This window comes from Aotus nancymaae, unplaced genomic scaffold, assembly GCF_030222135.1.
Source record: "Aotus nancymaae isolate 86718 unplaced genomic scaffold, 86718_ANA_hifiasm-v0.15.2.pri h1tg000089l, whole genome shotgun sequence".
In the NCBI taxonomy this organism is placed as follows: domain Eukaryota; kingdom Metazoa; phylum Chordata; class Mammalia; order Primates; family Aotidae; genus Aotus; species Aotus nancymaae.
Window position 1 is genome coordinate 14,602,085 of NW_026988504.1, and position 22,100 is coordinate 14,624,184.

A 22,100-nucleotide genomic window follows, 5' to 3' on the forward strand; every position below is an offset into this window, starting at 1 on the left:
GGCTCATGCCTGTGATTCCAATATTTTGGGAGGCTGAGGTGAGTGGATCACCTGAGCTCAGGAGTTTGAGACCAGCCTAGGCAATATGGTGAAACCCCATCTCTATAAAAAATACAAAAATTAGCCAGGTGCAGTGGCGTCCACCTGTAGTCCTAGCTACTCAGGACGTTGAGACAGGTGAATCACTTGAGCCTGGAAGGCAGAGGTTGCAGTGAGCCAAGATTGTGCCACTGTACTCCAGCCTGGGTGAGAGAGCAAGACCCTATCTCAAAAAAAAAAAGTGTTTGAGTGAAGTACGTAAGAACTGTGTTTGGTACACAGGTGATGTGTCAGCTCTTAAGATGTCTACCGTGACCACTGATGGCCAACACTGCCACTGCCGGCGGTAGGCAATCAAAGAAGGCTAAAACAGCCAGATACACTTCCATTCCAGTCTCTCATTCGTAAGTGCTCACCAGTTATTTGCACCTGACAGTCTATTCAAAATCAAACAAAACAAACTCAGTAAGAAAACTCATCTTTTTCCCTACTGGCTCCTCTACTCCAGGTCTCCTAGTGCACGTTCCTTTCTATTTTCTGCACCCAACAGTCCCAGCTTCTTAGTCTCCCTTCACCATGGCCTCTTCTCTATCATCTGTTCTGTACCAAATCCTGTTGCTTTCTTTGAATATTTCTGACATGTTCTCTTTCCTCCTATTCCCACTGCTCCCACTTTCTTCTTATCTCAGGCATGGCAGCCATCTCCTCACTAGTTTTCTGACCTCGAATGTCTCACACCTCAAGTCCATGCCTAAGCCACTATATGTTTCTGTAGAATAACCATCCTGCATCAGGACTCCAGAACTCACAGTGGGCTAAGACTGTGCCACCGCACTCCAGCCTGGTGAGAGGTCCCTCACTGCATCAAGTCCAAACTGCTGACTGGCCTTCAGGGCCCTCCTTACGCCTTGTTGTTTGGAATTAGCGGGCTCTGCTCTGCACTGTTCCAGCTCACCAGAGTGCCTACCAAAATCTGCAGAAAGCTTCACATCTGAACACCATTACATGTTCGTTCATTTGCACAACAGTGCAGATACAATAAACAATGCCTAAGAATCCAAGCTACTGCCTTCTAAAAGTCTGTTTTTACAAGTCAGAGCTAAAAAAATTCGCATACCCTTCCATCAGAGAGATGTGCCTCCTAGAACCAAGCACATCCAGCTGTCTCCCATATCGGTGGGCCACATCATGTCTTTATGTATCTAAAAGCAACCCATCCTTCAGGCAGTTCAGGTTCACTTACTCTTACAGCGTAGCTCCAACTTTTTCAGCCAATACATCTCTCTCCAGTCCATAAACTAATTTATCTTTGTGATCAGTATCATTTCATTGTCCTCTACTTGTTTTACATATGTTAGTTCTGTCTCTCTGAGTAGACTGAGCTCCTTAAATGTAGAGATCAAAGAACAGCTAACATTGAGCATTTACTATATTCCTACACCTTCAGGGTTTATTTTATGTAACTGTCCCATAACACTGGGAGCTCAGTTCTCTTACTCTGCTATTATGCCCAGTTATGAATGAAAACTACAGTTTAGAGATGACTGATGTCATAAAGAGCCAGTCCGTGATGGAGCTGGGATGGGAAGCTAGGCAGTCTGGCTGCAGAGCCCATGTCCTTGACCTTTGTGCTGTTCCACCTACCGGAGGGGCACAGGGCTCAGCACAGCAGGGTATCGATGGCCCTAGTACTTCAGTAAGAAATAAACCAGCAAGCAGAATTCTATGACCTGTTCCTATGCACAAAATAGTTGACAAAAATGCAGTGCCGCTCAGGTTTAGTCTCTCTGCTCCTTTACCACTATATGCTGAACATAGCACTCTTTCTTCTTATTCCAGATGTGGCCTCAAAATTGTTCTCAACATAAGATCCTAAACAGCTACAACAAATTGAATGGAGTTGGCCAGGAGTCATTCATGCTTACTTCATGCCAGGCATCGTCACTGGGCATCAGGAACCCTCAACTCTTCATAATCCAGAGATGAGGTCCTTGTACTTACGGAAACAGATGGGTGAAAACAAAGATAAAATAATTATCAAAGAACATGTGCGACGGAGGAGAAAAGCAGGAGCTGATACTGAGGGGGGAAACTACTTTGGTGTGTGGTGTGCTCAGGAAGGCCTGCCTGAAAGGTAACCTGAAAGGAGCAGGTCAAGTCAGAATTGTCTGAATTAGAAAACAAGAAATAACTCTTACAAAATTAGTTTATTTACTAAGGTTCCTTTCTACTTGACCTATACTTAATTTTTTAAGGTTTACAATCTGGCCAGATGGAAAAATGTTAGTAAAATAGATCTTAATACAAAGTTTCACTGATGTAGACTGATTTAGTAAAAACAAACTATGGAGATTTTCTCAACATGTAGGAGTCACCTGTCTAGGAAACAGGCAGGAAAAATATACTGGACTGAAGGCAGACAAATGCAATTCAGAAAAATACAGGGAAAATGTAAAAATTACTCTGCTAGGGTAAAAAGGAGGCACCTTTTCACGTGTCCTGGATACATTGGTATGCTATTTTCCTACTTGAAACAGGTTCATTTTGTGCTTTCCTTCAGTTATGTTTTTAAAGATAAAAACCTCAAAGTACTCATACGGCCTCATTACAATTTGTAACAGAAATTTGCTTTTACATAAGCAAATTTATGTTAAAATGTATGAAAGAAAGAAAGAGAGACAGAGAAAGAAAGAAAAGGAAAGGAAGAAAAGAAAGAAAAGTCTGCCTTATGAGGAGGCAAACAAAGATGCACTACATTTAGAGAGTAACGAACCGACTCTAAGGCAGTGGCTTTCAAAATTTTCCTAAGCAGCAGAAACCTTTCTCCCAGTAAACTCTTCGGTGTACGTCCAATACAGAGGTCAAACAAGCGGAGCTGCTCTGCCTGCAGTGGGCCCCGCTGGCCACAGCGCCAGCTTAGAGCTCCTGGCTCCAAGGAATACCTATAGGAAAATAATAAACTCTCTTTTCAAGGGCAACTCCTCGTAACTCAACACAAAGGGGGCATGAACTCAAAAACGTTGTTTGTCAAAAGATTTGGAAATCAATCAACCCACTGTGTCCTATTTCTGTTTACAAACAAAAACCCCCAAAGACACTAAAGTATAATAGATAATGCGCAATATCATTTTCAAACATAAACTTCTTTCTTTAAACAGTTTTATTTCCAAGAAATAGCAGATAAAATGTTCCTCAAGAAAATGGTAAAGATCTGGACAGTTAGAGGGAGAAAAAAGAAGTGTCCTGATTAAACAATAAAAATATTATTTTCATTTTGAAAAAATAAAAATCATTCAATATTTTTAGCTACCAATCACTCTAAATAAAGCAAGAAAAAATCAGAATGACATCACTAAAAAAAGAAAAAAAGAAAGAAAGAAGCAAATAGCTTAATACATAATTTTTCTCAATTTCCTAACATTGATATCCTGACTTCTGCTTTCAAATGGCACTAAACATAAACATTCAGTTTAAACACTTACTGGTTCTCCAAGTTTATCCAAGTTATCCAGGAAATATTTTACAGATTCACCCTAAAAACAAGGAGAAAGCAAATAGTTATTAGGGCTCAGAAATGGAAGATCTTGTTACAACAGTTTGTATTATACTGTCTAGTTATACACTTAACACAGACTTTGTACACTTAACCTAAACTTTGTTTAGTCACCAATTTCAGACAGCTAACCTTCCTAAAAACACATAAAATGTCTGCTCTGTCACAGAATACTACATCTGCAAAGGAGGTTGATTTCACAAATGCTTTACAGAATCGATATCCCAAGTGTTCATCTATTTGGACAGAATTACATGCGTGCTTTTTGCTATAACTACGCATCCATAGCAAAGACATAATTAGAAGATGAAAACTGTTTTTGAGATAAAACATAAATCTACAACTAAAATTTAAGTGACAGTCTTTTTGCCTACATTTTCCAGCTTGAGTTAATAGTGATGGTAGTTATTTTCAGAGACAAACCAAACCAGAGATGAGGTGAGACTACTGTACAAAATCCTCCAGTAACAGGCATGAACCTGGACAGACGTGCCTTGCTCAGAAGATCCTAGACAGTGCCGCAGGCTTCACATCTCCAATAGGTCCTTTCCCAAGTGGCCTATCCTTTCTGAGCCCAGATTTCTCTACTAAAACTCCAAGCAATTTCAAACATCTAAACTGTATGAGAATACATTCCTAAGGTGAAAACGCTTGACCAGAGGACACACAGAAGAGGGAAACTATTTTGGGAAAGAAGGGCTCTGTGTCTGAGTCTCCCAGTCCTCACTCCCTGCATTTCACTTTCCCTCGGGATTCCACAGCTGCAGCACTGCCCCCGCCTGAAGTTTCTTTCAAGTTTTCCTGAAAGCAGCACCTCATTTAGTATACATGGGCATCACATGAAGAGCTCCTTACACTGCAGGCTCTGGTTTAGTAGGTCTGGGTGGGACCCCAGTCTCTGCAATTCAAGGAGTGCCTGGGACCACATTTTGAGTCACAAAGCTTGAAAACAGCAGTTCTGTAATTTTTTGGTCTCAAGATCCCTTTATACGTCTTAAGATTCTTGAGGATCCCACCATACGATCCAGCAATTGCACTGCTAGGTATATGCCCGAAAGAAAGGAAATCAGTACATCAAGGAGAGAGATATCTGCAATCCCATGTTTACTGCAGCACTATTCACAACAACCAAGATTTGGAAGCAATCCAACTGTCCAGCCAAAGATGAATGGATAAAGTAAATGTGGTACATATACACAATGGAGTACTATACAGCTATAAAAAAGAGACTCAATAATTTGCAACAACATGCATGGAACTATAGGTCATTATGTTAAGTGACATAAGACAGGCATGGAAAGACAAACATTGCATGTTCTCACTTATTTGTGGGAGCTAAAAATCAAAACAATTGGGCCGGGTGCGGTGGCTCACACCTGTAATCCCAGCATTTTGAGAGGCCAAGGTGGGTGGATCACCTGAGGTCAAGAGTTAAGAGAGTAGAAGGATGGTTACCAAAGGGTGAGAAGGGCAGCAGGGGTTGGGGTGGGAGGAGGTGGGGGCGGCTAATAGGTACAAAAGATAGTTAAAGTGAATGAATATGGCCCAGTATTTGATAGCACCAGAGGGTGACTATAGTCACTAATAATTTAAGTGTACATTTAGAAATAACTAAAAGAGTGTAACTGGATTGTCTGTAACACAAAAGATAAATGCTTGAAGGGACAGATGCCCTATCTTCCATGATGTGATTATTATGTGTTGCAAGCCTGTATCAAAACAGCTCATGTGTGCCAAAAATATATGAATCTATTATGTACCCACAAAAATTAAAAATAGAAAAATTTTTTCTTAAATGGAGGACATGAAAACAAATGATGATGGACTCAGTAAGCTCAACAGCTTCTGATCACTTCTTTTTATTATGTTTTGGTTCCTCATTCAAATTTTATATGAAGCTCAGTACTAGACAACTGGTACTCCTCTTATCTTACCTAACTCTCCTCTTACCTTACAAATGTGTCTGGCAGATGAAATACGAATTACTGGGAAAAAGTTACTCTTTAGTAATTTTTTCCTAAAAATTTCAGAAGTGATCAAAGTCTTCTCTCTTTTTTTTTTTTTTTTAGATAGAGTCTCACACTGTCACTTGAGTGCGGTGCAGTGGTGCAACCTCCACCTCCTGAGTAGCTGGGACTACAAGTGCGTGCCACCATGCCCAGCTAATTTTTTGTATTTTTAGTAGAGATGAGGTTTCACCATGTTGGCCAGTCTCGAACTCCTGACCTTATGATCTGCCCGCCTTGGCTTCCCAAAGTGCTGGGATTACAGGTGTGAGCCATCGCGCCTTCCCAGTCTTCTTCTTTTCTATTAGTGTTAAGGAAAAGATGTGAATTTCAGCCCTTTCTCTAACAAGGAGTGATCTGACCAAGTCTCTAAACTCCTCCAGGCCTCGATTTCCCCCAGAGTTACATGAAGAAGTTCAGTGGTTCAATGGATAACCAACCACCCAAGTTCTGACCTATGCAACAGTTTTAATTAGTTCAACTGATTTAAAAGTTAAGTTCTTCTCTCCTCATATGCCAGTGTCTATTAATCCTAAATCTGTTTTTGTTGTGACTCACTCAAGTTGTGCTGTTTCCACGTTCTTGGCTAATAAGTAAAGGATTTAATATACTGGGCAAAAATATTATGGGTTTAAGATTCACTTTTTGTTGGTTATAACTCGAGACTCTCATAACTTTTCCCAGTTCATTTTACGTTACTAAGGGGGATTTTTTCTTTTTTTTTTGAGACAGGTCTTACTGTCGCCCAGGCTGGAGTGCAGTGAAGCGATCTCAGCTCATACAATCTCCGCCTCTCAGGTTCAAGAGATTCTCCAGCCTCAGCCTCTGGAATAGCTGGGATTACAGGTGCGCTCCACCATGCCTGGCTAATTTTTGTATTTTTAGTAGAGATGGGGTTTCACCATGTTGGCCAGGCGGGTCTTGAACTCCTGACTTCAGGTGATCCACTCACCTTGGCCTCCCAAACTGCTGGGATTACAGGTGTGAGCCACCACGCCTGGCCTGGGAATTTTTTTTTTGAGATGGAGTCTCACTCTGTCACCCAGGCTGGAGCACAGTGGTGCAATCTCGGCTCACTGCAACCTCCTTCTCCCAGGTTCCAGCGATTCTTCTGCCTCAGCCTCCTGTGTAGCTGGGACTACAGATGCATGCCACCACACCTGCTAATTTTTTTTATTTTTAGTAGAGACAGGTTTTACTGTGTTAGCCAGGATCGTCTCAGTCTCCTGACCTTGTGATCTGCCTGCCTTGACCTCTCAAAGTGAAATTTTAAAATAAAATTTCAAAGAAAATTCATTTCACAGTTAATACTTTTAAAACTTAAGATGTTTTATTCAGCCCTTAGATCTTTTTTTTCTGTTTAGAACATTACAGGTAGCTTTATAGGTTACTGTAGTAAGGCTGAAAAGTATTAAGTAGCATGGCACTCTGAAAAGTGTTCCAATATTTCTTTAGGCTTGTGGGTATTTCAGCTCCATTTAAATGGTATAGCAGCCAGTGGACTTGGGTTTTAGCCACAAGACAGGCTTTATTATTATCATTGTTATTATTATTATTTGAAATGGAGTCTCATTCTGTCGCCAGGTTGGAGTGCAGTGGTGCAATCTAGGCTCATTGCAACCTCCGCCTCCCAAGTTCAAGCAATTCTCCCGCCTCAGTCTCTGGAGTAGCTGGGACTACAGGTGCATACCACCATGCCCAGCTACTTTTTGTATTTTTAGTAGAGACAGGGTTTCACCATGTTGGCCGGGATGGTCTCGATCTCTTGACCTCATGATGTGTCTGAGTATTAAAAGTCTACGAGGTTACATGAACCATATTTCATATCAGTTTTACAAAGTGGTGTCTAAGCTGAGAATGGCCTCTATGTTGCCCCCACTTTACAAGAATAATGTTATAAACATTCTTTGCTTGTAAAGACAAATGGATCAGGAGTCCTAAGCTTAAAGATAACAGAAAAGCTAAGAACCCAAGTTAGAAAATAATTTCTATTAAACAAATTCATAGTCATAGAGAGACTTGGCAGTTTATCTGCCAAGTTACTGAACAAGTGACATTTTTATATTCAATGCTCTCTTCTGCACAACTAAAAGATATAAAGGAAAGGATTTAGAATGCACTTCTTTAAAAGGATATGGAATTTAAGCTGGATAGCCAAAGAATACACAATAAGAACTGATCTGCTGTTTTAGAACATACTCAAAAATACCAGTGGCTTTATGTCAGTTAGAAAAGGGCAACTCTGCTTATATAAAATAAGTAAAGAGTAGAGTTTTTTTTAAATTCAGTCTAATCTGTGCCTGAAGAATATAACACAATATAGTTTTTTTAATAAAAAGAAGGTAAACATATTCTAGAAAGCAATTTGGCAATATGTATTAAGATCTTTCAAATGATCCTCAACACAGTACCACAGAAAAAGTATACACAACTACAACTGTGCCAGTGAATTACCATTATGGCAAAAGGAAGAGCTGGTTGAGAACAAATGGATTGCTCCCTGTATTTATCTAGATTCTGGCCAGGGGTCTGTCCACAAACTACAGCTGGAATGCCAAATCCAGCCCACTGCCTGTTTTTGTATGGCTCATTTTTAACTGGTTAGGGAAAAAAATTAAAAGACTATTTCATGACATGTAAAAATGATATGAAATTCAAATTGCAATATCCATAAATAAAAATGTATTGGAACACAGCCATGCTTGCTTGTTTGCATATTATCTATGGAAATTCCAGGCTAAAACAGCAGAGGTGAGGAGTGGAGACTGAGGCACTTTGCACCACTGCTTGGTGCACCACAAACTGCAGTGACACAGTTATAACCTGAAAATGTTGCAAGGGTCACCAATATTGCCATACCATGACAATAAGAAAAAAAAAAAAAAAACTAGTAAATACACATCCATCCAAATAAAAAGAGGGCCCTGAATATCACACTTTTAAGGCACAGTGGGATGTAAATAATTTTGCTATCAAATTCCATGGTAAAGTATTGTTTATTATACACTAACACTACAGCTATGCTAAAAGAAGGCAATGTATGCCAACATTTACAGACTAAGCTTTCTTCAGTCTTCCCGCCCACAGAAAAGCAACGGTCATAAAACAAAAACAAAAAACATGCAAAATTTTAAAATGGGGAATAGCTTATCGATGCAGAATTTCTTTACTAAAACAAAAAATGAAATGAGACTGTAAACAAAGTGTTTTCAAATTTTCAAAGTAAGTTTTTGTTAGACAAGCAAGGAATGCCATTTGCCAAGTGAGTTAATAGCTCATGTTTGATTGTAACAGCTGAAGAAATATGGCCAGAGAAAATAACTTGTTTGGGACTATGAGCCTTTCAGTGAGAGCAGTTGCTCAGAGTTGAGGACACTGGGAACAACCATCAGTTGTCAATTAAGAAACAAGGCAAATTATTTCAGTGGTTTTCCTTGGCTCTTGCTGAGTTTATTACCACAGTGCTCAGTTGTTGTTTACTTGGGGAATCGATGCCAAGTTTGAAGTGACTGAAGAACCAACCAGTATGAATAGTCCATGGGGAAGAGCTACATGTGAGAAATATTTTCAGAGGAGTTGAGAAAACACTACATGAGTACAACCTAAACTGGAATATGCGAGGGTGTGTTACAACTGACGGTGGTAAAAATGTGCACGGAATAGAAAAGAGGTCAAACATACACAACCTGCCTGTGTAAGGGTTACTCACTGCATTACTCATGAACATGCACCTTGTGGGAAACACATGAATCTATCAGGTGTTCCTGAAAGAGTAGTGTCAATGATGAATTTAACATGCTCCTGTGTACTTGACCATCATCAGGTAATGAATGTTTATCAGAAATAGAAAGTAAAAATTCTGACACAGTTTGATGTTTTAGCAGTGCTCAAGTTTTACCGACATTTTTTTGAGCCAGGGATGGAAATGATTTCTTTTCCTAAACAAGAGCTACCCTTAACCACTATTGTTGCACACTGAATGGTTTAGGAAATTAGCCGTAGGGCAGACTTGATTTGACTTCTGAATGAATTCAACCTAAAATTACAAAGCAAAACCCAGCATTTTTGGTAAAACTTACACTCTGGTAAAGTCATTTTGACAGCTAGCATCGTTTTAATCAAAACAATGTCAAACTGCTTTATATATTTCCTTTGCTGTCAAAAGTTAAAACAAGTGAGACCTCCATCCCCATACAAATTTCCAGTGGACATATTTCTAAACTCTAACTACAGTTCCAACAGCATTTTTCAGACCCCTATGTAAGTGCAAAGGAAATTTCCATATTTCAAAATCTATTTAACTATGCAAATGAAGAGCTTCCACCTAACCTTCAAGTGGTTGATCTGCAATGTAATGACATGCTAAGAGGCAAACACCGAGAAGAATCTAACATAATTTCTTTTTTTTTTTTTTGAGACAGAGTTTCTCTCTGTCACCAGGCGCCAGGCTGGAGTGCAGTGGTTCTATCTCAGCTCACTGCAACTTCTGCCTCCCGGGTTCAAGCAATGCTCCTGCCTCAGCCTCCCAAGTAGCTGGGACTATAGGTGTGCACCACCATGCCTAGCTAATTTTTGTATTTTTTAGTAGAGACGGGGTTTCACCACATTGGCCAGGATGGTCTCGATATCTTGACCTCGTGATCCATCTGCCTTGGCCTTCCAAAGTGCTGGGATTACAGGTGTGAGCCACCGCACCTGGCCTTTTTTTTTTTTTTTTTCCATATGTTCTTTTATTTATTTATTTATTTTGAGATGGAAACTCGCTCTGTCACCCAGGCTGGAGTGCAGTGGCTTGATCTTGGCTCTGCCTCCCAGTTTCAAGTGATTCTCCTGCTTCAGCCTCCCAAGTAGCTGGGACTACAGGTGCCCAACACCACGCCTGGCTAAATTTTGTATTTTTAGTAGAGACGAGGTTTCACCGTGTTGGCCTGGCTGGTCTCGAACTCCTAGCCTCACATGATCCGCCCGCCTTGGCCTCCCCAAGTGCTGGGATTACAGGCATGAGCCACAGAATTCTATAAGCAGCTCTCAAGCAATGACTATATGCTCAATAAAAATCATATGCTATGACTGGGCATGGTGGCTCACACCTGTAAACCCAGCTCTTTGAGAGGAGGCCAAGGTGGGAGGACTGTTTGAGCCCAGGAGTTTGAAACCCACCTAGGCAATACACTGAGACCTCATCTCTACAAAAAGTTAAAAAATTAGCTGGGTATGGTGGCATGTGCCACGACAGTCTCAGCTACTAGAGAGGCTGAGGTAGGAGGATCACCTGAGCCCAGGGAATTGAGGCTGCAATCATTCCATTGCACTCCAGCCTGGGTGACGAAGCAAGACCTTCTCAAAAAAAAAAAAAAAAAAAAAAAAAAAATACGCTTATTTGGTAGTATTTGCGTGAAAAGGTATTTTCAAGGATGAAATGTGTAAAATCTCATTACAGATCGAAATTAATGGAGAACAAATGTAACTGATTTGGACCAAAAAAAACCCACTAAAATGTTGAATCCCAATAAGCAAAATGCTATCCCTGCAAAAAATCTAATTTTTTCTCATTTGTAGCAACAAAAACTTGTACACAAGTTGATATTTTTAATTTCATCAATAAAAATTTTGTGGAAATTTGTGTTCTCTCTTCTTATATATATATATACCTACATAATGCCCTTGATTTCCTCTCTTGGCATGCAATGCCTAAAGTATTATACGACCTGACCCTTTACACAGTTTTCTGACTGCTATTTCTAGACCAGTGATTCTTAATCCTGGCAATATATCAGAATTACCTAATGTGCTTATTAAAAATACAAATTCCCAGGTCTACAAACAAATCCACCCAATCAAAATCTTAGCAAGCTCCAAAAGAAGTGATTCTGATGTAGCCAGCCCTAGCATTACTTCAAATCTGGATATGTACTTTACTCAAAACTGGATTCTATAATTAATTTCACCTTTTAGGATCAATTAGACAAAATCTGTTTTTAGAGTCTTCTAAAAATGCCAAGATACTAGGTAGATAAGAAATGTAATTTAGTTTTATCTTACTGTAAAAGCGAGTTTTGTTTTTTTTTGAGACGGTCTCACTCTGGTTGTCCAGGTTGAAGTACAGTGGCACAATCTCTGCTCAATGTAGCCTCCTCAATCTCCTGGGCTCAATCTCCTGAGGTGATTCTGCCACCTCAGCCTCCAGTGTAGCTAGGATTACAGGCAAGTCGTTTGTAATTTTAGTAGAGACAAGATTTCACTATGTTGCTCAGGCTGGTCTCAAACTCCTGGACTTGGGCATTGGCTCGGCTTCCCGGAGTGCTGAGATTACAGGCATGAGCCACCACACCCAGCTGTGGAAGTGGATTTCAAGCAGTATTTGCATTCCTCATAATTCACCAAGTCTCACAAGAAAAACATCAGGCCTTCCTTTGGAATATCTGAATCATAAACAATAAAATTAAGTCTACATATAGCTTCCTCTTTTAAAAAACGTATTTGACAACTCTGACAAACTTTATTTCCTAGTTTGCTACAGTTCTAACTGCCTACCTCTCTATACCCCTAGAGCCTATTTTCAAACATTCACCATAGTTGACAGCTTTCAAGCTAACTCAGATTTTGTGGTTAAAAATTAATGAACCTGATACTCCAGGTGTAACATCACTGTTAACCTGCTAAAAAGCACGAATGAGAAAAGTTATAAGTGCTAATTATATTTTAGCAATAGGACCCTAAGGAACTTGAAACCTCAATTAAACTTACAAAATTAATTTCCTTCTATAATAGACACCTAAACACTGTAAACACTGCATGGCAGGTAAATAAGCAGTTAAAAATGCCTAATAAGAAACACCCCCTGGCCAGGTTCAGTGGCTCAATGCCTGTAATCCCAGCACTTTGTGAGGCTAAAGTGGGAGGATCACCTGAGTTCAGGAGTTCGAGACCCAGTTTAGGTTACACAGAGATCCTGTCTCTACAAAAAAATAAAATTAGCCAGGTGTGGTGGTGCATGCCTGTGGTCCCAGCTATCTGAGAGGCTGAGGTTGGAGGATCACTTGAGCCTAGGAGTTCAAGACGGCAGTGAGCCATGGCTAAAAAGCAGCACTCTCCATCTTTTTATGTGGTGAACAGGTAAAAAAAACTTCACTATGAGATGAAATCGCCAGATAAAATACAACAAATAAAAATTCTAAGTAATGTATAAGGTTTTAATTTTCAGAGTTAAAATGAGAGATCTACTCTGCCAAATATGATTATGATTTTATATATTTGTTAATCATCACTAAAAATCCAAAAACTATACCATTTTCTATATTTCATACTCCCAAAATAAGACCAAATCACTATTGTCCGCCAAAATAAAAAAACCCATAAAATAAAAATGATGTCCAACCCTTAAAAACAAAATCATATCCAACCCTTAAACCTCAAATCCTTCAAATCAAGACTACACTATCCCTCTGAGTCAAGTCAGAGTCACAATACCAATATCTACAAATACAATGTATCACTTTATCATCTGATCCCCAAAGGGAATGATGATCTATAAACAGTTATCAGTATCAGGAAGCTATGACTAGAAAATACTCTACAGTTTAGATGAGAGACTTTCCATTAAAAAACAAAAACAAAACAGTATTCATTTTCACAAATCATAAGCCAAGTTTATATAGGCTGTAAAACAAAGCCATTTCCAGAATAAATATAATTAAAGAAATAACTTTTTGCCAAATGAAATTTAACACTAAAGAATTACAAATTCATTAAAAAATATGAAGCAGAAGGGGTTCATTAAAATACAGAACTCCTAGATCATTCAAGATCTAATACAGTATGAAACCCCTTTTAAGAAAACTGCATAGAAAATGAGATTATAAGGACACTCATCAAAATGTAATAGTGGTTATAAAGATATATACATGAACCATGAACCTTTTCCCAGCATGTTCTTAAGGCTCACTACTTTCTGGAGCAGAAGGAAAGAAACTATTTTATAAAAATCTAATTTATTGACTTTCTAAGCAATTTTCTACAATTCTGATCTTAACACTTTTATATCCTTTCTCTTGCCTCAGAAATCCAAAGTGCACCTGTCTTTCTCAAATCATCCAGATCTATTTACATAGTAAAGCCAAAATCCCACCTCACACCCCTCCCCAATCTGTTTTTTTTTTTTTTTTTTTAAGAGATAGGTTTTTGCTATATTGCCCAGACTGGTCTCAAACTCCTGGGCTCAAGCAATCCTCTTGCCTCAGCCTTCCAAGTAGCTGGGACTACAGGTGTACCACCACATCCAGTCATTAGGGGCCCTTTAAAAATCTAAGAAAATCTTTTGCTTGAGTTTCCATAGCAGTTTTATCAGTACCTCTTATGGCATGAGTCATTTTCTACTTCATATGCAATCATCTGTGTACTTGTTTTATTTCCTTTTCTACAATGCACTGTCCCTGAGGACAGTTTTTGTCTTATCAGTCATTGTATCCCTCCTATTTTCATATAGTGTTACATATTATTTATGTTTGAAAAAAATGAGTATCATAGAATTGGACTCTCTTTGAAACTAGAAACACTGACATGCTAACTTCTCCTTTACAACAAAAGGCTTTCCTAAGAATGAAGGGAGAGGCAAAAACAAAAACAAATATTCAAAACTTTTATCAGTTAAGAAAACAAGGCCGGGCGTGTTGGCTTAGGCCTGTAATCCCAGCACTTCGGGAGGCCAAGGCAGGCAGATCACTTGAGGCTGGGAGGTGGAGACCAGCCTGGCCAACATGGTGAAACCCCATTTCTAATAAAAATACAAAAATTAGGCAGGTGTACTTGGGAGGCTGAGGCAGGAGAATTGCTTGAACCCCGGAAGCAGAGGTTGCAGTGAGTTGAGATTGCACCACTGCATTCCAGCCTCGGTGACCTGAAAAAGAAAAAAAAAAAAAGACCACATACCATATAAGGAAGAAAAGTGGAAAAAAAAAAAAAAAACCCACTTCACAGGTGATTCTTAAGGTTGCTCATCATCTATTTGCAAGAAACACTGTAATTATAATTTTCCTAAATTGTAGCAGTTGCCTCCTGTAGTAATGAGCTCACTGGTACTTAGGGCATTTCATAAAATACTTGAGCCTAAAAAGACGACTATTTCATACATCATGAGAGGTATGACTCTAAATCACTTGTCTTGGTCTCAACACTAGGATGATAGTGCCACAACCTTAAAAGCAACTTTCAGGTCACTAAGGAAGATGACAGTCAAGGAATACGGATCAAACTATCTCTAATTCCTGTGTCCCTACTTCACTCTTCAGCTTCACACCACCTTCTTCTTCCCATCTGCATCCCTCACTTCCCCCCACAGACACACTTTCCAGAGAGCTACAGCCTCTACATGCAGTCTCTATAATCTAGCCTTCACCAACTGGGTAACAGTTTCCTTAAACAGGAATACTACAGATTTTGTTTCTTAAAAAAGGAGGTAAAAACAAAAAACGAAAAGAAAGAAAAAGAAAAAAAAGGAGGCAGAGTTACTGATATAATACTGAGAAGATCACCTGAATGAGAAACGTTAAGAATGTTGGGAAAAACGTGGTGAACACTGAAGGAACAAGGATACTATTCAGTTGTGCTGCTGAGTCAAAAAGTATTTACCAAGAACTACCTAAGATAGGAGAAAGATAATAGTACCTGATAAAATGCTGAATTAGTCATGCAGTTAGCATCTCCTGTTTGAATTCTCCAGCTAGTACCAACTGACTATCTCCAACATTATCTCCTACTTTTCCCTATGAAACAAGCTCCATGCTCATCTTCCCGTGCTTCTGGAAAATTTTGTGCATATTCCTACCTCCTCTACCTAACACCATTTCCCTCACACACCTCTGTCTCCACATTCTCTTCTAGGGTTCTTACTATTATACAGGGAACAAAGATTTTAAGTTGGAAGAAGCTTGCAGAACAACTAAGCTTATGCTCCATTTTACAGATGAGAAGCCTAAAGGTCATCTGTAGGGAAGTTAGGTGGCTTAGCCAACAAAACTGTTTTAGTGGCAGAACAAAGAACTTAATGTATCCTGATTCTTACTTTTCCCCTGCCTCCCCTGCAACTTCCCAACTCTCAGTAATCATACTCTACTCAGTATCCTTTGCACTTATGGTTTACACCACGCATAGTACTTCTTTATTTTTATATATAGCCTTACATGGCAAATTTAGACTCCAAATCTCTTTGCTACACCTCCCTGCATCCTAGGATAGGAATTTTACCCTGTATATAGCAATAGCTACATAAACATAGTTGAATTTTTTGTATTATAACTTCCCCTTTATGACATCCTGTTTCCATCTTATTATTTCTGCAAATGTCAGAGTTATTACAAGCCTAATACATTGAGTGGGAAGGTTTTTTTAAAAGGCAACTTTCTACCACTAAATTCTATTTGTTTATAAACATAAATGCTAAAGATAGAAAAAGAGATCAACTCAAATGCACATGGGCATAGATCTTCAGTGGCATAAAGTGCATGAATCTTTTCCATAAGTCTGAATGCTTTGAAGAGCATTGCAGGCAGTGGTACAGGAAGATGCTAAGACAAAATGGGAAGCTCTTACTCCATGTAAGTAACCATTCAGTGTTAACATCAATCAAAAAGACATCCCATAAAAGTGAAAAAGTATCCTGGTAATTCAAAGAATAATATTCACATAGAATTTGGAAGGGGCAAAGATGATGACAAATCTTCATAACTGCTTTTTCTCTGAGCAGATTTAAAAACTTTCAGAATATTTCTAATTCTTTAGTTTCAGCAGATCCAAATTCAAAGTAATGACCAAGCAGGGCTATTAACTACTCCAGGACAAGATCTCCAGATGCTGATGAAGAATCACAGATTATGCAGAATTTGAAAGGTTTTGTCTTTGTCATAGACAGTATATATTCTAATGATTAACACTGGGAATGTGACAAAGGTCAAATTCTGACAAGGAGAATGTTAGGTAATATGCATCACACATATAATTAACTTCATTTTACTGGATTTTATAGACTACAATGAAGGTCAGAAGACTATCACATTGAAGTAGGCTATTCAAGTTTGTTTGCTACTAAAATAAAACATCATTGCTTAATCTTGTAAAATGTCTAGAATTTCATTGCAGGCCAATTAAGTATGTATATAAATGGCAGAAATTTCACTTTGAAAAAAACAAACCAATTATAAAGAACAAAATAAAGTGAATTAAAAGTACCCAATTTAGGTTGGGCGTGGTGGCTCGTGCCTAAAATCTCAGCACTTTGGGAGGCCGAGGTGGGAGGACTATTGGAGCCCAGGAGTTCAAGACCAGCCTGGGCAACATAGTGAGACCCCATCTCAATGAAAAAAAACAAGTATTCAATTTTTCTGTGTTGAGATCTCTTTAGTTATGAGGCTAACATCACCTAAAAGTGTCTTTTAAAAGTAAATAGTTCAAAAAATATTGAAAGTAAAAGAAAAATTATATTACCAAGATAATTAAGTAGAAAGAGTTTCTTCTGAAACCTAAGCATACATGTGATTCCAAAAATGAAAATATAATTCCAAGTTAATATCCAGTTTTTCTTTATAGAGAACTAACCAAGTGCTATAGGGAACAGAACATCTTAATGAAGTACTAGTATACATAGCCTACTACATACCTAGGCTATATGGTATGGCCTATTGCTTCTAGGCTACAGACCTGTACAACATGTTACTGTACTGAATAGGGTAGGCAACTGTAACACAATGGTAAGTATTCGTGTATCTAAACATAGAAAAGGTGCAGTAAAGATACAGTACAAAAGATTTTTTAAATGCTACACCTGTATAGGGCAGTTCCCTTATAATCCCATGGGACCCTATCTTACATGCAGTCAGTCATTGACCAAAACATCTTCTTGGCACATGACTGTAAATGTCTGTGTTCTAAAATAGCTAAGTCCAATGGTTTAAAATGGTTTACACACTTCCCATGCATATATAAGTCCTTTGTTTTGTAAGTTTGGAACATTTCAAAGAGGAAAAAGAATCAAGTGATATGAGAGAAAACTGTGAATTACCTTTAATAGTGCAAGGTTTTTATATACCTATAATATGGCTTTAATTTCCATCAGTGTTATAATCCCAAAACAAATCCAGGTCAAAACGTTTGCTAAATATTCATTAGGCAGGACTCATTAAGCATATGCTTTGGGAAATCTATTCAACAGCAAATTTATTAACTTGCTTTTAAAAGAGACCTAAGAGTTAGGCATGGGGGTACATGCCTATAATTCCAGCTAGTCAGGAGGCTGAGGCAGGGGGCAACATAGAGAGACTGTGTGTGTATGTGTGTGTGTGTATTAAATAGACCTAGAAATAGTCTTTTATCAATAATTCACATATATATACATTAATAATTTCAGTCCTGGAAACATCTTGATGAAGTCATATCTAAATAAGGGGCTGTTACATTATAAGAGCTGACTTATAATGAAGTCTATTCAGAAGCCTTTCCATCTAGTATATACTTACATAAAATTTTCAGCAAGAGTTAAATGCCAAACATAAATACAAAATGGAAAACTCTGGGGTTAAGGTTGGTTAATCAACCAAGACTTTTCAATTCAATCCAAGGAAATGGCTAGTAAAAAGACAGAAGGTAATATTTGTTACTATCTACACTCAATTTCCCATCCTATCTATCCTTCCTCTACTGTCTCTCCACATAGTCACATCAAAGTATGAAATATACGATGATACTGTTCTGCCTACACTATTTATCTGAAATCTATTGCACCTGATTCCTTAAAGAGAGTAAATACAAAACCAGGCCTGATTATATTTTAAGTTCATTCACAGCTTTGTTAAAGTTTAAAAAGTCCTGAAACTATCCTATTTCAAATATTTGAAAAGACCTGGGATAGAGGTCTTTCCCAGGTCTTTCTCCCCTTATTATTTATTTCAAATTAAGTATGATAAAGAATGACTTGAGAAGGTCTTACCAGACCAGAGGCTGGCTTTACATACAGCTTACAAAACTCTCCTCCTGGTTCTCAGAGCTTACCATGGACCAGTTTCACTTCTTTCATTTACGCCTTTCCAACATTCTCATTTTGCCTGGTTGTCACAAAGGACCTATTCTATTGTTATCTTTGATACTGCCTTTTTTGTCCCATGACTTTCTCTGTAACTCCATTTTTCTCTGGAAAAAACCACAGCATTAGGCTGGGTGCAGTGGCTCATGTCTATAATTCCAGCACTTTGGGAGGCCAAGGCAGGTGGATCACCTGAAGTCAGGAGTTCAAAACCAGCCTGGTCAACTTAGTGAAACCCTGTCTCTACTCAAAATATAAAAATTAGCTGGGTGTGGTGCCAGGTGCCTGTAATTCCAGCTACTCGGGAGACTGAGAATCGCTTGAAACCAGGAGGCAGAGCCAAGATCGCGCCACTGTACTCCAGCCTGGGCAACAGAGCGAGACTCCACCTTGAAAAAAAAAAAACACAAAAAACCCCACAGTATTTGATGTGATGCATAGCATGTTTTCAACAAGGGTAATATTGTCATTATTATCATTAGAGCATAGTTAGGCTGAGCACAGTGGCTGACACCTGTAATCCCAATACTTTAGGAGGCTGAGGTGGGAGGATCACTTGAGCCCAGGAGTTTGAGACCAGCCTAGGCAACACAGTGAGACGCCATCTCTAAAAAAAAAGAAGAAATAAGCTGGATGTAGGTGGGTAATAGACCTGTAGTCCAGCTACTAGGAGGCTGAACAGAAGGATTGCTTGAGCCCAGGATTGCAAGGCCACTGTGAGCTATCACTGCACCACTGCACTCCAGCCTGGGTGACAAAATGAGACCCCGACTTAAAAAAAAATAAAAAATAAAAAAAATAAAGCATATTTACCTGTAATCCCAGCACTTTGGGAGGCCGAGGCGGGTGGATCACGAGGTCAAGAGATCGAGACCATCTTGGTCAACATGGTGAAACCCCGTCTCTACTAATACAAAAAATTAGCTGGGCACGGTGGCGCGTGCCTGTAATCCCAGCTACTCAGGAGGCTGAGGCAGGAGAATTGCCTGAACCCAGGAGGCGGAGATTGCGGTGAGCCGAGATCGCGCCATTGCGCTCCAGCCTGGGTAACAAGAGCGAAACTCCGTCTCAAAAAAAATAAATAAATAAAAAATAAAAAATAAAGCATATTTAAAGTACTACCAGTCATGCCTTTTTGTTTAGTTCATGAGGAACAAAATGTTTGGTTCATAAGGAACAAAAGTTATAGCCAACAAGCCATTTTCCTTTGCTGTGTAGATACATAAAGATTAAGTAGACTCCAAGTGAATATATAGTTCCAAATTTCTTGCCACCAAGAAATTTCCAAATTTCAGCATTTTCCATGTGCATCAGTTAAAATGTCCAAAAGAGCCAAATTAGTCAGTTACATCATAAACCATCTCAATATGTGAAAACTTCTTTTTCAAATTAAGTATCTTTCCAGGCCAATGTAAGACAATCTATAATAGCATAAGTAGAATACTACCTTTATCTCATTTAGATAATTTATTTCAATTTTTTCTAGCATGTAAGCTATAAAAACAAACTAGTGCACATGAAATAAGAGATATTTGGAAAGAACTTATTACTTTATTCTAGAAATTACCTTTTTCTTGTTGCTGCTCACAAATTAATTAATTCCTCTTTATATCAAGTTTTTCTATTGGCTTTACCACCAAAATAACTTAAGGCTAGTAATCTTAATGATCCAAGTGTTCTAAGAGTATTTCCACAGTCCTATTAAATTGCAATTTACATGTTAACACAAAATGTACAATGCAGTTTAGTAATTCTACTACATCTACCGCCATACCACCCAGAACACGCCCGAAAAAAGAAAAAAAAAAAGTAATTCTACTACAGAAGTCACAAAAAAAGGACCTTATTAAAATGCTTCATCCTGGAGAAACAGAAAGAAGTTTTAGCCATATCTTTAGTATTTATAAATACACATGTATCTTATACATATTTACAAGATACTCGATTCATTATTATCTTAAGAAAGTAAAAATTAAGGCCAGGCGCAGTGGCTCACAGCTGTAATCCCACCATTTTGGGAGGTTGAAGTGGGCAGATCACTTGAGGTCAGGCATTTGAGACCAGCCTGAAACAACATGGCAAAACCCCATCTCTACTAAAAATACAAAAATCAAGGCAGGCGTGGTGGCTCACACCTGTAATCCTAGCACTCTGGGAGGTTGAGGCAGTTGAATCACTTGAGGTCAGAGACCAGCCTGGACAACATGGTGAAACCTTGTCTCTACTAAAAATACAAAAATTAGCTGGGCATGGTGGTGTGCGCCTGTAATCCCAGCTACTTGGAAGTCTGAGGCAGGAGAATCGCTTGAACCTAGGAGGCAGAAGTCGCAGCGAGCCAAGATTGTGCCACTGCACTCCAGCCTGGGCCATAGAGCAAGACACCAACTTAAAAAAAAAAAAAAATTAAGCACAAATTTTAAATGTGAGAAAGGAGTTTAATACTGCATAAATGGGTCAGCTCTGACATCATATATAATATATATTGCTGGTCAATTAGGTAGCAACATGGTAATATTTACCCCATATTTATTCTATGTTATCATTTAGCACCATTATCTTCTGTTGGCTAAAAAAAGCACATATGTGCAGAGAAGAATTTTCCATTTTCCATTTGAATAAAAAATCCACATCTATTTCTAAAAAATGCCTTGCTGTTCCTCTGAGAAAAATCACCTCCTCCAGAAAATGCTAATATTGCAACATTAAATGAACAAGATATAAAGTTGTACAGAAAGTACAAAAAGTTTATCTCAACATCCAATATTATATTCAAATACTGGAAGAAAATGCACCCAAATGTCAGCAGAGATGTCCTGAGGTGGTAGGATAGTAGCTAATTGGATGATATTTTACAATGAACCATGTATGTTTTAAAATTTTAAACTTAAAAAAAAATTGCTAATTTGAGTTCTGGAGCCTGTAAGTCATTCCCTAAAAACAAACAGACAAAGTACTTTCCTACTCTTCAGTTTTCACATAATGGTAACAACAGAAAGCTTAGGAGTTCTGAGCCTTGAAAAATCCCTCAAGGTTAAAATATCTTTTGAAATGGGCCAATCATATATAATCCCATCAGCATATCAAGAAATATTTAGCTTTGTCAGAAATAGAACCCTTAGGTTGTAAATCTTTTTTCGGATTCCCAAAAAGAAATGACTTTTAACTGTTAAAAAGGAAAAAAGAATATGCTGTTCTCCCAACACAGGACATACTTCCCAAATACAGTTTCAATTCCCCTACTATCTAAACAGAGGGGCCCACAGGAGCACTTCGTAATACCCTGAAGTCCTCGTGAATGTACTCTAGACGGAAAATTCTGCTCTGTGACGATGTGCTATAAAATACCCTATAACTCAAACATTACACAATAATCAACACTAATGAATAAAGTATTCTGTACCTATGATCATAAAACAGGTGAAAGGAAAACCCA

General features: G+C 38.5%; 1 protein-coding gene across 1 annotated transcript in view; it reads right to left on the reverse strand.

The window, feature by feature from the left end:
* GNA13 (G protein subunit alpha 13) overlaps positions 1–22,100 on the reverse strand; it is a 47,178-nt gene that overhangs the window by 6,094 nt on the left and 18,984 nt on the right. The window contains exon 3 of the mRNA XM_021670878.2: positions 3,522–3,572. Coding sequence (XP_021526553.2) covers positions 3,522–3,572 — 51 coding nt within the window. The remainder of the gene's footprint in view (positions 1–3,521; positions 3,573–22,100) is intronic.